Here is a 14,957-nt window from a genome sequence, read left to right as displayed (position 1 = left end):
CCCCGATGGGCGAAAACAAGGCTAGGCCTGTGCTCTGAAATGTGTTGGGTACGTGCTTAAGTCACGGGAACACGCAGGCTGTGGAGCGCCGGGCTGTGCGCCGAGCACCTCGCACGTCGCTGAACCTGCCCCGAGGCTCCCGGGAGTAGCGCGAGGAGGTCGAGCCACGCAACACGAGCCACCGGCCTGGGCCGCACCGTGGCGGGAAGCGGAGCCCCGGGGCCCTGGGCCGGAGCTGTCCCCGCAGCTGTCCCGCAGCCGCTCCCGCAGGTGTCCCCGCAGCCGTCCCCGCAAGTGTCCTCACAGCCATCCCGCAGCCGCTCCTGCAGGTGTCCCCGCAAGTGTCCCCACAGCCGTTCCGCAGCCGTCCCCGCAGCCGTCCCCGCAGCCGTCCCCGCAGCCGTCCCGCAGGTGTCCCGGCAGCCTTCCCCGTAGCCGTCCCCACAGCCGCCCCCGCAGCCCCCTCCGCACAGCAGCGCACGGCCTTCCGCGGAGGGCACCGTCCTCTGCCGGGTGACGTCTTACAGGGTCCCCAGGCCGCTCTGCAGTCGTGCGGCCGGCGGGCTTCCCGGCGGCGGCGTTCCTCCTGCCCGGCGGTGTCACTAACAGGCCGAGCGGGCCACACCCGCTCTCCGGTCGAGTGTAGGGCGGCGACGCGCGGGTTGCGGGCGGAGGGTGTGCGGGGCCGGCGCCTGACCCCGGGGACCAGGGCCCCGCGGCGTCGTTAGGAACCCGCGGCGGGATCACCGCCTTTCCAGGAACAACGGCGTGCGGAGGGCGGGAACCCGGCGAACCCGCAGAGCAGCGCGGGCCCCGCTGCCCAGCAACTAAAGAAAGCGGCGGAGTTCGCGCCCCGACGTGGCCGCGCCGCAGAGACCATCGCCGTCCGTCACGGGTAGGTCAGAAAAAAAGCGGATGGCAGCGGTGGGATTCGAACCCACGCCCCCGGAGAGACTGGAGCCTTAATCCAGCGCCTTAGACCGCTCGGCCACGCTACCTGCCGGGCCCGCCGGCGGAGGCGCACTCCCTAGCCTTGTCTTCCCCGCCCGGCCCCGCCCCGGCCCCGCCCCCGGTGCCCAGGCCCCGCCCCCGGCCGGTCAGTCCGTCCGCGGCTCTCCGGGTTCTTCCCTGGCCGCCCCTTCGCTGGTTTCCCGCGCCTGCTTCTTCGGGGCCGCAGGGCTTGAGGCCGGCGGAGGGAGCCCCGCGCTCCCGGAGCCACAGACTGGGCTGCCCGCCCCGCCGGGCAGCGCCGGGACCCGTGGCTCCGTGGGGAGGGGGGGCGGGGAGCGGCGGGGGGCGCGGGGGGCGCGTTCCCTGAGCCGAAGGCGGGGCCCGGTCCGCCGCGCGTGGAGCCCCCGGAGCCCCCCCCTCCCGTTCCCCCGCGCGCCCGTACGCTGGGGCCTCCCGGCACCGCCGCGGCATCCCTGGCTCCCCCTGCAGCGGAAGCGTGCGGGGATCGTCCCCTTCCGGCCCGCGGGTTCCTACAAAAGACCCGTGGCCTAAGGAGCGCCGCCTTCGGGAATCTGCGCGCGGGCGCCGCGGTGCAGGCCCCCCCGCCAGGCCGCACCCCACGCCCGCGGCGGGGAGACGGGCCTTGCCGGACGCCGCGGGCGCCGCCAGAACTGCCTTTACTAAACGGGAGAAATGAGCGGCTGGGCGTGCAAGGCTCGTTGGTCTAGGGGTATGATTCTCGCTTAGGGTGCGAGAGGTCCCGGGTTCAAATCCCGGACGAGCCCTGTTTTTCTGTCGGGAGCCTGTGCACCTAGCGTTGCAGGACCAGCGCCCCGGGTGTGTACCGTTACTCTTCAGATGCGTGCACTTGGCACGAGTGACTCGGACTCGGACCAGATGCCATCACGTGTAATTCACAGTGTTTCTTCTACGAAGCCGCTGTTTGTAAGATCGACCATGAGTTCTCTTCTGCGGCTTCTCGTGATCACCCAAAGTTGTGCATTCGGGATGGGGCGCGGGGTATTTTCTATCAATCGTCTTGCGTAACCCTCGATTTCCATCCACTGCCATCACGGGGGCCCTCCCTTGGGTGCTGGGACCCCCGAGGGTGGCAAACACAGGGAGGCGTCTCAGCATGCAAGCCAGGGCCCCCTCCGTCCTTGCAGCCGGGCCTTCCGGGGACCGTGTGCATGTGGGGCTGCCACCCCCCAGGGACACACTGAAACAGGGCGCTCAGGCCTGCGCAAGTCAGGCTCATCTGCCGAGCTTTGTCCCCATTTGCTGGCGTGCGATCCTACCCCACACCAATTCAGTGGGACTCTGGGAGGAGAGGCCTTTGGCCTTTGTTTATTGGTTATTTATTAAAAGCTCCCAGCTCTAATGGGCGTCGGGAGCTACAGATGCTACCCATGGCTCTCCGGGTCACGGCAGGAGACTGTGCCCCGTACCCCAGTCACCCCGGGCATCCTGTATCCCATCCGCCCCCCTTAAAATCCCCCCTCCATCCGGAGCTTCATCTTCCCTGGATACTGGATATGGTCTGTTCTGGGTGCAAACCGGAGCCAAACGTAGCCTCTCTGTGAACCTCCCCACGGCCCAGGCCCCGGAAACAGGCCCTGCTAAGAGTGGGGAGCTCCGGAAGAAAAGGGGTGGCCCAGTGGATCAGCTTGGTTTCGGGGGGCCAGGTGAAAATGTGCATGCCTCTCAGTCCTCACAGAAAGGACTAGACCCCACAGGATGCCCCCACACACTCCCTACCTGCTGGGCACTCGGTGCTCACAGCCGCTGGAGGTGCCCGACTCACCTGATGAAGGAGACCTGGGACCTCCCGGGCTGTTCCACGTGTCTCTCAGCTCTGGGGCTGAGATCGAACTTCTGGCACCTCGTCAAGATTTGCGAGAAGTCCTAAATAATCCTGGGACCCCCAGTAGCCCTCCATACTGCCCTCAGCCCTTCACCAGGTGACGCTGGCCGGACGCTGAGAATCTCTTCAGCGCCCACGGCCTTCTCACCACCTGCGGCAGCCCCGCCGGAACCTGTGCTGCTGCGGCAGCCCTGACGGGGTCTCCGGTCGGCCTCGTGCCCCTCCGGGCCCTGGCGGGGTCTCTGGCTGGCCCTCCTGCCCCTCTGGGCCCCTGGCAGGGTCTCCGGTAAGCCTCGTGCCCCTCTGGGCCCTGGCGGGGTCTCCAGTTGGTCCTCGTGCCCCTCCAGGCTGTGCCCACAGAGCGGAGCAGCCTTGTAACCTAGGCCGGAGCTGCTCACTGCTCAGCTTACAAGCCCCTGTGTCTCCATGTCACTCAGCGTAGCATCACAGCTCCTTGTCGTGGCTTTAAAAATCTCCAGGGGTTTTGCTGCTTCCTGGCCTCCCCCGGCTCCCGACCTCTCGGGGCACCCGCTCCTTCCGCTGGCTGCGTTCCCACGATGTTAGCCGCGAGTACGCCTCTCGAGTTCCCACCCCAGGGCCTTGGCACATGCCCTTCACTCTGTCTTGCATCTTCTCTCCCTGTCGCCCTCATGGTTCAGCGCCTCACTTCTTTTAAGCCCCCCGCCTAGATGCTGCCGCCTGCTGGAGGGGCTCGTCTGACCCCCACATGGAATAGCTCCCAACCTCCTTGTTCTCTGTCCCCCTTCCTCTGAGTTTCCTCTTTGCACAAACCACGCCTGACTTTGGCTCCTGCCACTGTGGCCTGCCTTTCTTTCTTTTTTTCTTTCTTTCTTTCTTTCTTTCTTTCTTTCTTTCTTTCTTTCTTTCTTTTTTTTAAAGATTTTATTTATTTATTCATGACAGAGAGAGAGAGAGAGAGAGAGAGAGAGAGAGAGAGAGAGAGAGAAGCCGAGGGAGAAGCAGGCTCCATGCAGGGAGCCCAATGCGGGACTCGATCCCGGGTCTCCAGGATCACACTCCGGGCCGAAGGTGGCACTAAATAAACCACTGGGCCACCAGGGCTGCCCAACTGTGGCTTTTCTTAATGCCATGCCCCCTCGCCGGCCACCAGGATGGAAGCTCCCTGGGGACAGGATGTGGCACTGCTGCCGTGTCAGGGCTGCCGCAGTGCTTAGCACCCAGTGGACACTTGGTAGGTATGTGGTTGGTGCGCGGTAGGAGTCGCGGGGACCAGAGTCCCAGAGGCCGCCAAGGAGCCCCGGGCCTGTCACAGGGGTACCGGGCCTGTTGTACAGGAGGCGGGCTCCTGGGCGTGGGGCACGTGCCACCTGGGGAGAGGCTGAGCGGGGCGGCACGCCTGGGAGACGACGCTGCGGCAGCCGTCCTGTGGGGCCGCAGCGGGGCACGGCCGTGTCTCCAGGGAGCCCGGAGAGGCTCTTCCAGCTGGACAGCAGGCGTGAGCAGGCTGTCGGAGGTGGGACGGCGCCCCCATCCCCCGGCCCCTTGCACACCTGGCCGCCAGCTGCTGGAAGGCAGGGCTGCTCCCGAGATCCTGACCCACGTGGTGTCTGGGGTCGCGCTATAAGGTCGCATGGAGCAGGGCCCTAAAATGACTCATTTGATAAGATGAAGCACGAAAGTCCACGGTAGGGACGCCAGAGAGGAGGAGGAAGCCTAAGGTTAGGGAGGGAGTAGCCCCTGTGCTGGTGTCGCGCTGAGGCGTCGCCCTTGGGAGCTGCCGCAGCTCTGCCCTCGGGACAGACGGGGACAGGAGCTCATTCTGGGTCCCCCTGGGTCTCCTGCAGACCCTGCCGTGCGCGTGGTAAGACGGTGGAGCTTGCAGGGAGGCAGCTGTGCTGTTGTTCACAGAGGGGCGCTCAGGCAGTTAAGCTGGACGGTTTATCTATTTTTAAAGATTTGATTTATTCCTGAGAGACACAGAGGCAGAGACGCAGGCAGAGGGGGACGCAGGCTCCCCGCAGGGAGCCCAACGGGGACTGGATCCCGGGACCCGGGGTCACGGCCTGGGCCCAAGGCGGACGCCCCACGGCCGAACCCCTGCCCCGCCTAAGGAGGCCGGTGAGGCCCGCGGAGGCCCGCTCAGACTCAGGGCCACGGAGCCGGCCAAGCCGGAGCCGTCAAGGCGAGAACCTGGCCTTCGGGGCTCCCAGTTGCTGTGGGCCGGAGCTGACTTGTTCACTTATTGGTTTGTTTTTTCAGATGGATGTGACCCCTTAGGGCCTCAGTGATTGTGCGGGGTCAGGGCGGTCATTCGTCGTCTTTCAGGAATCTTGTCGGTTTTTTGGGGGGCCCGGCACTGGCCCCAGCGGGAAGCAGAGCCCGGGAGCCCGGGAGGGATCCCAGCGCCCTGGCCCCCTGGCCGTGTGCAGGGAAGGCTGGGCTAAGGTCCTTCCTCCCGAGGTTCAAAGGAAGCTGTGGGGGGCTGGGCCATGCTCGGGTCAGAGCACTCTCAGAAGGGGAAGTCCGAAGGGACAGTGGCCCCGGGGTAGAAAGCCGCGCTCAGGCAGCCTCCCAGCCATGGCCTGGTGGCAGAACTTCCAGGGACTCACGGGAAGTCACGAAACAAAACCAGAAAGGCCTGCTTTGCCACAAGGGAGAGCGGGATCGGCCCCGCTCACAACCTGGGGGTTTTCACGCAAGGCGCAGACCAATAGGCCCTGATCCGAACGCCCGAGGCAGGCGCGGCTCATCCTCGGACACACGCAAGCTCGAGTCTGAGGTCCCAGCCGCAGAAAGCCACGGTGAGGTAGCGGGAGGGCGGTGAGCAGCCAGCCCAAGGCTTCCAAGGGTGTCCCCTGAATGCTGCAGGTAACAGCTTGTCTGGGAAAATGCTCGGCAGTTGCCAAAGGTAGCCAATGAACCCCCAAAGTAGGAGAAGTAGGAGTGCCTCGTGCACCCACCCCTCGGGTAGTAGTAAGTGTTCTTGATTTGGGGAGGTACGTGATCCTTCGGCCAGGATGCCGCCTTCCGACCCCATTTCACAGGGCTGCTCCACGCCCACCGTGGTCTGGAATCAGCTCCACCTTCCCCACCTCTGGGCCTGGTGGCCGGGAGGCAGCTCCCCACGTCCCCATTGCCCACCCTGACTCCAGCCCGGGGGGGCGAGGGCCACACCTCCACTCCCTCCGTGCCTGGGGGGATAGAGTGGTAGCCAGGACACCATCCTCGTTAGACGCTAGCCATTGGAGTCACGTAGCAAAGCTCAGAAACAGTTTGTGACCACAGAAAGGGACCTTACGGACTCGGATTCTTCCTTCATTCTTTTCTCCCACCTCCATTTTAGGAACGATGGGACTCGGATTCAGAAGTGACACACAAGACCCAACACATTTTACTTTTCCATCTGTTGAGCAACAGCAGACAAGACGGCAAGCTGCAGAATAAATGTGTTTCTTTGGGGTCGTAGGGGTTGCAGTCTGGGGGCACAGGGAGGACCCGACGCGTGCTCTGCCGACACAGAGGGGGTCAGGGTGTTTAAAGAGGAGAGAACTCGCAGGAGCTGTTCTGCATGAAATGCGGCTGGTGCCGTCGCCAGGATGATGCTGAGCTGCCAGAGGCACCCGGGGGGTCACAGGCAGTGGTTGCCAAGGAGTTTTTCTGGCCTTCCGGATCCTTCCGGGATGCGGTTTGCACAGGCCCGAAGTCCATGTTCCACATGGGTGGGGCGAGCCTCAGGCTTACTGAGCACAGAGCCTGAGGTGGGGCTCGACCTCAGACCCCCCGGGATCCCCAGGACCCCGGGATCATGACCTGAGCTGAAGGCAGACGCTTAACCAGACTGAGCCCCCCAGCTGCCCCAGGAAGATCAGTTTGGGGCAAGGTATTTTTAAAAATCCTCCTCAGAGAGCTTCTAAAACCTTTTGGGAAGGGAACTAAAATTCTAGCAGCAGGGAGGGCTGCAGTTTGGATTTTTTTTTTTTTTAAGAAAGGGAGAGGGAGAGAGGGAGAGGGAACGTCAGGCCTGCCACATGCCCAGCGAGGAGCCCCAGGCGGAGCTCAATGTCATGACCCTGAGATCATGACCCGAGGGGAAACCAACCCTTGGACGCCTAACCGCTGAGCCACCTAGGTGCCCCCGGGTTATTTTCATATGAACATTAAAGGAGGAACAATCCCCCAAATCTAATGATCTGGGATTATTGAAGTTACACTCCCTTCACGTATTGTCTCCTGGTCCCACCCAGAGCCATCTAGGGGCCTGGTTCCCCGCGTCGTTTCCCAGACGGATGCTTCGTGGAATCATGTCCCCTCGGATGTTAAGAGTGGGGCCCCTCGGGCAGCCCCTGTGGCTCAGCGGTTTAGCGCCGACTTCAGCCCAGGGCGTGATCCTGGAGACCCAGGATCGAGTCCCATGTCAGGTTCCCTGTATGGAGCCTGCTTCTCCCTCTGCCTGTGCCTCTCTCTCTCTCTCTCTCTCTCTCTGTCTCTCATGAATGAATAAATAAAATTTTTAAAAAAAAAGAGTGGGGCCCCTCAAATGAAGCTCCAGGTTCAAATCCGTTTGTAAAATTCTGAATTCGATGAAATTGGTCAAGCTTCTCAGAATCTCACGCTTTGTGAATCTCGTGACTCTCCAGGGGAAGGAATATCGTAAATAACGTTTCTGAAACTTTTGATCCCGGCGCTTTTTTCTTGAAGCTTATTCTCAGCAGCCTTTTCCAGAACAGTTTCCCCGAAGGCAAGTAGGAGAAGCGTGAGTGTGAGTGGTCTCCTGTGTTTGTTCTCCCCCCTCTTCCTTAGTTGTAAGAAACCAGAATTTTGGGGCATGTGGGTGGCTCAGTTGGTTAAGTGACTGCCTTCAGCTTGGGTCATGGTTTTGGGGTTTAGGGGTCATGGGATTGAGCCCCACATCGGGCTCTGCAGGGAGTCTGCTTCTCTGTCTCCTTCTGTCTCTCGCTCTCTCTCAAATAAATACATAAAATCTAAGAAGGGGAAGGGGAAGGAGGAGAAGGAAGAAGAAGAAGAAGAAGAAGAAGAAGAAGAAGAAGAAGAAGAAGAAGAAGAAGAAGAAGAAGAAGAAGAAGAAGAAGGAAGAAGAAGAAGAAGAAGAAGAAGAAGAAGAAGAAGAAGAAGAAGAAGAAGAAGAAGAAGAAACCAGCATTTTAGCCAGGCACATGCTCACTCAGAATAAGCCCAGCATTTACCCCCGTCCCTTGCAATTGACTGTGCCTGTGTGACCAGGTGATTGCCAAGGAGACGAGAGGGGAGATGGCACATGAAGCTCTGGGGTCTGCCCTTAGAGGGCAGTGCCATACCCCTTATGTGCCTTCCTTCTCCCTGGTGGCTGGAAGGCAACATGATGGCTTGAGCTACAGCAGCCATGGGCTGGGAGTGAGGTCCAGCACCTGGGGCACCTCCGCAGGGCAGCCCTCCCGCTGGCCCGCACCCCGGGGCGCCGTGGGTGCTTCAGGCCCCGGAGCCAGGCAGGGACCCTGCGGCCTCGTCCCCCAAGTCCCGGGGGACCACCCGCGCCGGCGACAGGAGTGGGACGGGGGCCAAGGAAAGGATGGGGACTCGGCGCCCTCAGAGGGCAGGTGCGCTGGACGGTATCCTGTGGCGCCCTGCTCCAGGGCCGCCGGGGCGACTGTGGGGGTGCCTTTAGGACACCGTGCCTCCCAGCACCCCCCCCTCCCTTTCCTTCTCCCCCTGTGCAGTCATCCTCTCCTGGCTCCCCCTCCTCCCCCTCGTCCCCCTCCTCCTGGTTCTCTCCCTCCGCCTCCTCCCCTCCCCTTCTTCCTCTTCTCCTCCTCCTCCCGGTCCTTCAACTCCTATCTTTTCCCTTTTCCCTCCTCCTCCTCCTCTCCCTCCTCCTCCTCCCCTCCTCCTCCTCCCCTCCTCCTCTCCTTCTTCCTCTCCTTTGTCCTCTCCCTCCTCCTCCCCATCCTTCAACTCCTCCCTTTCCTCTTTTCCCTCCCCCTCCTCCTCCTGCCACCCTCCCTCCATCTTTCCGTCCTTTCCCTTTTCAGGCACATGGGACAGACTTGGACCGAGTCCCTTTGCAGCCCATGCTAGGCCTCTCTTTTGTTTTATTCAATTTTATTACTCCCCCTTTATTCCTTCTGCTGCTTCTATTTCTCTCACCCTCACAGCACCTCTTGATCCATGTTCTTCCCTCCCGTTCAGCTATTGGGCCCCCTTGGAAAATACGCCGTCTTACCTTGGAGCATGGATGTTTTAAATTTAAGTATTTAAAGGGAGAATCTTCCTTTGGACTCTTACTGCTCATCACACAGCACCATGTTTCTTCGAGTTCTAGTCGTTTTGCTCTCTGTAAGTCTAGTGCATTATGAGACCACTTAACATGATTTTATATCACGTGTCTGACGCTGCCTTTTTTTTAAAGATTTTATTTATTTATTCATGAGAGATACACAGAGAGAGAGAGAGAGGCAGAGACACAGGCAGAGGGAGAAGCAGGCTCCATGCACCGGGAGCCTGACATGGGACTCGATCTCAGGTCTCCAGGATCACGCCCTGGGCTGAAGGCAGAAGCTAAACAGCTGAGCCACCCGGGCTGCGCCTCCCCCCCCCCGCCCCCCCGACGCTGCCTTCTTCATCCGCTCCCTTCACGGGGACACCGAGGTGGCCTCCAGCCCTGCTCTGCCACCGGTCGTGGCTCCATGGACACCCCTACGTGCGCCCCCCTCGGAAGAACTGTCAGGGTCTGGACCCGGGACGGGATGGCAAGGACTCAGGAACCACCCCTCAGTAATTTCACCAAATGCTTCCAGATTGTCTTCCAGTGTCCCCACACCAAACTTCATGCCCACTATCATCTTTGCCAGCACTTGATGTAAGATTGTCTCTCTCTTTTTTTAAGATTTTTCTATTTTTCTTTATTTATTAGAGCACGAGCAAGGAGGAGGTGGAGAAGCCGAGGCCGGCTGCGCTGGGAGCCCGACGTGGGGCTCCACCCCAGGACCCTGGGCCAAGACCAGAGCCGAAGGCAGCCCTTGACCAAGGGAGTCGCCCAGGCATCCTAGATGTTCTAATTTGTTATAACCTGATAGTCATAAACTGATATCTCTTGATTACCTTAATTTCCATTTATTTGATTACTAATGAAGTTGAGCGTCGTTCACCACTCATTTTGGCTTTCTCTTCTCAGATTGACTTTTCATTGTTTTTGACAGGTTTCTCTCCCATGAAGTGTCCTGTCTGTCTCCTGCTGACGCAAGCGAGGCCCTTACATCTAGAAGGCAACTCCTGGTTAGTTTTAGGCATCACAGGTGTTTCCTCCCGGGCTGCCGGCACCGTCTAACATGTGAACCCAGGCTCAGCTCAATTTCTGCAGAGTGACACTCTGAAAAGCAGGGACAAGGCTACCTGCCTCAGTTGAGGATGAATTTTGTAACAAACGTTGCCTCCGGTTTTATAACCTTAATATACCATTTGTAGTTCAGCTACTTGGAAGTCCCAGCGGGATATAATGAACATGTTACAATATGTGTATTTATTTCTCTTTATCCAGTGGAAATGTTTCTGCAGATAATGTGCAAATCAAAATTTGTTCACTAGAAACAATTAATTATGCATTTATGGGCAGCCTGGGTGGCTCAGCAGTTTGGCGCCTGCCTTTGGCCCAGGGTGCGATCCTGGAGTCCCAGGATCGAGTCCCACGTCGGGCTCCCTGCATGGAGCCTGCTTCTCCCTCTGCCTGTGTCTCTGCCTCTCTCTCTCTCTCTCTCTCTCTCTCTCTCTCTCTCTCTGTGTGTGTTTCTCATAAATAAATAAATATTTTTTAAAAAATTATGCATTTACATCTTGGGGGCGCCAGGCAACACATATCCCAAACAAAATGGTTTCAATTCTGAAAGGGTGCCCATTATGCGAATTTGGGGAAAGTAAATAATAACCTCCTGGGTATTCATTTCCATGCTCTGGAATTACGCTTTTGTTGTTATTGTATAGAAAGAGACCCGTTCTCTGAAGCCTTTTCCAGTATTTTCCACCCCAAAATCATTTTCTTCTTACCAGTTAGAAAGACACCGATGTGTACAGAGGAGACTATGTAGCTATCTCTCCCAAAAGAGAAATCATTTCAGGGCAAGAAGTAATAAAATCAAGTCAATTATGACCAGGAGATGGTGGCAACAAAACGTCTTCTGTTTCTCAATGCTTTATGCCACCGTCTTTCACCAAACCCTCGTCCACTGTACCCCATGTCGGTGTCCCAAGAGTTCCCAAGTTTTGCTCCATATTAGAACCACCAGGGGAGCTTTCACTAATCTCAAACTCAGGTTACACCTGACAGCAATTAGAGCAAAATGTCTCAAGGTGGCGTCGAGAAATGCCCAGGGCATTCCAATGCCCAGCAGGCACCTTTGCCATACTCTGCCAGCAGCCCAGGGCTTTATCAAAACTAATGGTAGGGGCGCCTGGGTGACTCAGTTAAGCCTCTGCCTTCCTTCTGCTGAGGTCATGATGCCAGGGCTCTCAGCTCCCCCCCCCCCCCCCCCGTTCCTGCTCGTGCTCTCTCCCCCTCTCACGTATGTATACCCTTCAGACTAGTGTTGACGTCGGGGACTGTTTCTGTCCGGTCCTGGGCCTCGTGGGAATGCCGCTTGCTAGAAGTTGGCCTTCGACTGTAGAGTGTCGAGAGAGGGAAATTGTTGTGACAATTCATCCCCCCTCCGCCCGAAGCGTTCTGCAGCTCACCTGCTCTTTAATGAGGGGGTAAGGGCTACTTCCTGGGCTTGTAGAAAGGCCTGCACACCCGGAGAAGAGAGGGGGCTGCGTGGGACACATACCAGGGCTCCATAAACGCTGGGGAAGTCCGCGCTGGTTTACGGAGGACGAGGTCAGGAGCTGCCTTCTGCAACTGTCCCTCTGAAGGGAACTTGCTGTCCTTCCCCAGCGCCCAAGCACGTTCCCACAGGCTCCTCCCTTTCTGCTCTTTTCACTTAGGCCCACCCCGCACTCACCTGGCTCCCTGCCCATTATTGTCAGGGAACAGCGAGACACAAAGGACTGTCTCAGGTCCACGGTCCACAGTCCACGATCCACAATCCACAATTGCAAGGATATGTTGCCTGTGAGAGCTGCAGCGAAAACAAAAGGTGAGAGTTGCTGGCCGCGTAGGAGAGGTTGGGAAGAACTGGGAAAAACAGATCGGTACACAGGGCCGAAAACCTTTGGAATTGGATGGAATCAGCGTTGGGACAATTATGGGAAAGGGAGTCATCCAGCAATAGGGGGAACAACAATCAGGCCTGGTAGTTTTGAGCATCCTGCTACATGTATGCCCCATGGTAAGCGCTCTGGTGGTTCGGGAGCAATAGGGGCGCTCGGGGAGCCTGCAGAACAGAGCAAGCCCAACACAAGGGATGGTCGGAGAACAGTTTGACGCCAAACTCCGAGAGCCGAGATGGCCTGAGAGGGCTTTCTTTTTTCTTTTCTTTTCTTTCTTTCTTTCTTTCTTTCTTTCTTTCTTTCTTTCTTTCTTTTTTTTTTTTTTTGCAACTATTTGCTTTATTTCCAGAGAATTTCTAGGAATCAAAACTCACCCAAAATGTATTTCTTGTGCTACTTAATTATTAGCCTAACAATAAAACACATTTAGATATTATCAAAATTTAAAAGTGCGTTTGAGAAAAGAAGTAAGGAGGTATAAACAGAAAATCAGTTGACAAGTGGAATTTACTAGAGGACAATGTTGCTGGTGCACCAGCTGGTGGCAGTGTGGCTATCCTCAATGCCACAGCCATGAATGGCATTTTGCAAGTATTGTGGCTGTCTATACAAGCATTCACTTAAGTTAACAGAGTTTTGCCATTTCCTTTGTAGCAATCTTTCCTGATTTGTTTACTCTGTCTGCATTTACTGTACGAGAATTGGCTCAACTTACTTTATTATGTAGGCTTCTTTTTACTTGGTGATATTCGCTGAAGAAATACGGGGCTGACATTAGTTTTAATAGAAACGCTATACAGCCTGGGCTTCACGTACCAATATAGTCAAGGTTTTTGTGGCCTGCTCCATATTGATGTTCACCAATGCCAATCTATTTCTTTTTATTCTTGTAATTTCATATTTTTTATTTTAATGTAAGTAAGAAATCCTTTTGGACTCTAGCATGTAATATTCAGCATTTAAATAAACAAAGCTCTCGGGATCCCTGGGTGGCTCAGCGGTTTGGCGCCTGCCTTTGGCCCAGGGCGTAATCCTGGAGTCCCGGGATCGAGTCCCACGTCGGGCTCCCTGCATGGAGCCTGCTTCTCTCTCTCTCTATGTCTATCATGAATAAATAAATAAAATCTTTAATAAGTAAACAAAACACTGTTTTGCCATAGAAAACCACATTACTATCACTTTCGGGCTTTCTTGAAGAGCCGCACCTCTAGCTGGAGCTTGCAGGGTCCCACGAGAGTTTAATTAGCAGAGAGAAGGAAGTCAACTATCCCAAGGGTTGGGGAGCACAGTCAGGGGCTGCGGCTGGAGGAATCTGATTGCCCTCCGCTAGGTCCTGTCGCTTCTCACTCTACAGGAATTAGGGCAGAAGATGTGAAGGGACTCTTACCCCTGATGATCCTAATGGTGATCATTTTCCTGCTGCTTCTGTTCTGGGAGAACGAGCTGCATGAGGAAAGAGAGGTGCCAACCCTGGAGCACTTGCACGTGGACTACCCTCAGAGTGACATTCCTGTAAGGTACTGCAACCGGATGGTCTTACAAAGAGTCATCAGGGGACCTGACAACGCCTGCAAGAAGGAGCACGTTTTCGTCCATGAGAGGCCTCGAGAGATCAACAGGGTGTGCACCTCTCCCAAGAAGAGGGTTTGTCAGAACCATTCTTCCATCTTATGTTTCCAGAGTGTGACAAAGTTCAAAATGACAGCCTGTCAGCTCATCGAAGGCACCAGATATCCCGCCTGCAGGTACCACATATCCCCCATAGTGGGGTTCGCTGTTGTCACTTGTGATCACATGGGGCCAGTGACTCTGCAGAGGTATGTTGAGTAAGTGGAGACCAGTGCCTGAGACCATCTCTTCCCTCTCTCAGGGATGCTAGCCCTCACCGAGGCGCACCTGAACCATGGGCCTGGGTAGTGCCTTGAGTAAACTGCGTAGCCACTGGGGAGGAATCCATTTATCCTCCCAGTATTGCTGAGCTGGAATCTTTTTATTCTGCTTTAATCTTAAAAAAAAAACTGAATTAAATCATAAACTCAAAAATAAATAAATAAATAAATAAATAAATAAATAAATAAATCATAAACTCTGCATGTGTGTTAATTTCTTGTCCCTCTTCTTGCAGTCATTTGTCGAGAGCCAAAAGTGAATCCGAGGCGGAGCTGGGATTAGGGTAAAGTGAGGGAGACACTCACTTCACGTTCAAAATTTAAGGGGCACCCAAAATCCCAGTAATCTAGATAAACGGAGTTTTAAAAATCAAATTTAATGCAGAAATGTCTGAAGAATAAAATACCCAGGTTTTAAATAAAGACCTAGTCTGACAGGATTGGATCTAGGGTGACATGAGTTAGTGAGTTTTGCCAGTATAGGGTCAGATCCTATTATACAGCGTTTTGATATTTCATGATCAGAGATTATTTTGCATTAAATTAGGATTCTTAAGTGTTGCATTGAGATATTAGGACTCTTGATTACTGGGCTCTTGGGCACCCTCCCTTAAGTCTTGTGCCTGGACCGAGCGTCTGCTTTGGTCGCACCGCACTCCCGGGCTTGCTCCTCAGTGGAGAGGCACTTGGAGTAGTTTAGGGTCTCCTCTGAAGGGTACCTATAGTTCCAGCTGCACCTGTTCCCACTCAGCAGCTGCCTCTGAGCCTTGAAAGAAAGGGAAAGGGAGATGGCAAGGACTGCCTGCCTGGTCAGAAACCGCGTCCCTTGGAGCCGGTTAGAGGAGTGACCAAGGGTTTCCCAGGAAGGGATTGAGACTCTCAGAGCTCGGTGTCCCTCTCCGGCATCCTGGAGGGAATAGACACCTTGCCATCCAGGGTCCTAACTCCTGTCCCCTTGGCGGCCCTACAGCCAGTTCTTCAGCTCGCCCACATCCAGCCGTGGGCAGGGCATCCTCGGGGCTAGGGCAAGTGCTTGGAGCGAAGGAAGGAGGCCTCCTTACCTGGCGGGGGGAGGGGGG

The 14,957-nt window shown here is 56.4% G+C and overlaps 1 protein-coding gene and 2 non-coding genes across 3 annotated transcripts; 2 read left to right on the top strand and 1 right to left on the bottom strand.

Annotated features, from left to right (window-relative positions):
• Positions 1–916: 916 nt before the first annotated feature.
• TRNAL-AAG (transfer RNA leucine (anticodon AAG)) lies at positions 917–998 on the bottom strand. The gene has a single exon. It is a non-coding gene; the product is annotated as a tRNA-Leu (tRNA).
• Positions 999–1,664: 666 nt separating this feature from the next.
• On the top strand, positions 1,665–1,736 carry TRNAP-AGG (transfer RNA proline (anticodon AGG)). Its single transcript has one exon. It is a non-coding gene; the product is annotated as a tRNA-Pro (tRNA).
• Positions 1,737–11,812: 10,076 nt separating this feature from the next.
• Positions 11,813–13,967, top strand: RNASE12 (ribonuclease A family member 12 (inactive)). Its single transcript, XM_055342187.1, has 2 exons — positions 11,813–11,916; positions 13,344–13,967. Exons 1-2 carry the CDS (start codon positions 11,883–11,885, stop codon positions 13,817–13,819), a joined length of 510 nt encoding a protein of 169 aa, XP_055198162.1. The 5' UTR covers positions 11,813–11,882; the 3' UTR covers positions 13,820–13,967.
• The last annotated feature ends 990 nt before the right edge of the window (positions 13,968–14,957 follow it).

This window comes from Nyctereutes procyonoides, unplaced genomic scaffold, assembly GCF_905146905.1.
Source record: "Nyctereutes procyonoides isolate TBG_1078 unplaced genomic scaffold, NYPRO_anot_genome, whole genome shotgun sequence".
Lineage (NCBI taxonomy): Eukaryota > Metazoa > Chordata > Mammalia > Carnivora > Canidae > Nyctereutes > Nyctereutes procyonoides.
The sequence above is the reverse complement of the archived record's forward strand: the minus strand, read 5'-3'. Positions and strand labels throughout refer to the sequence as shown.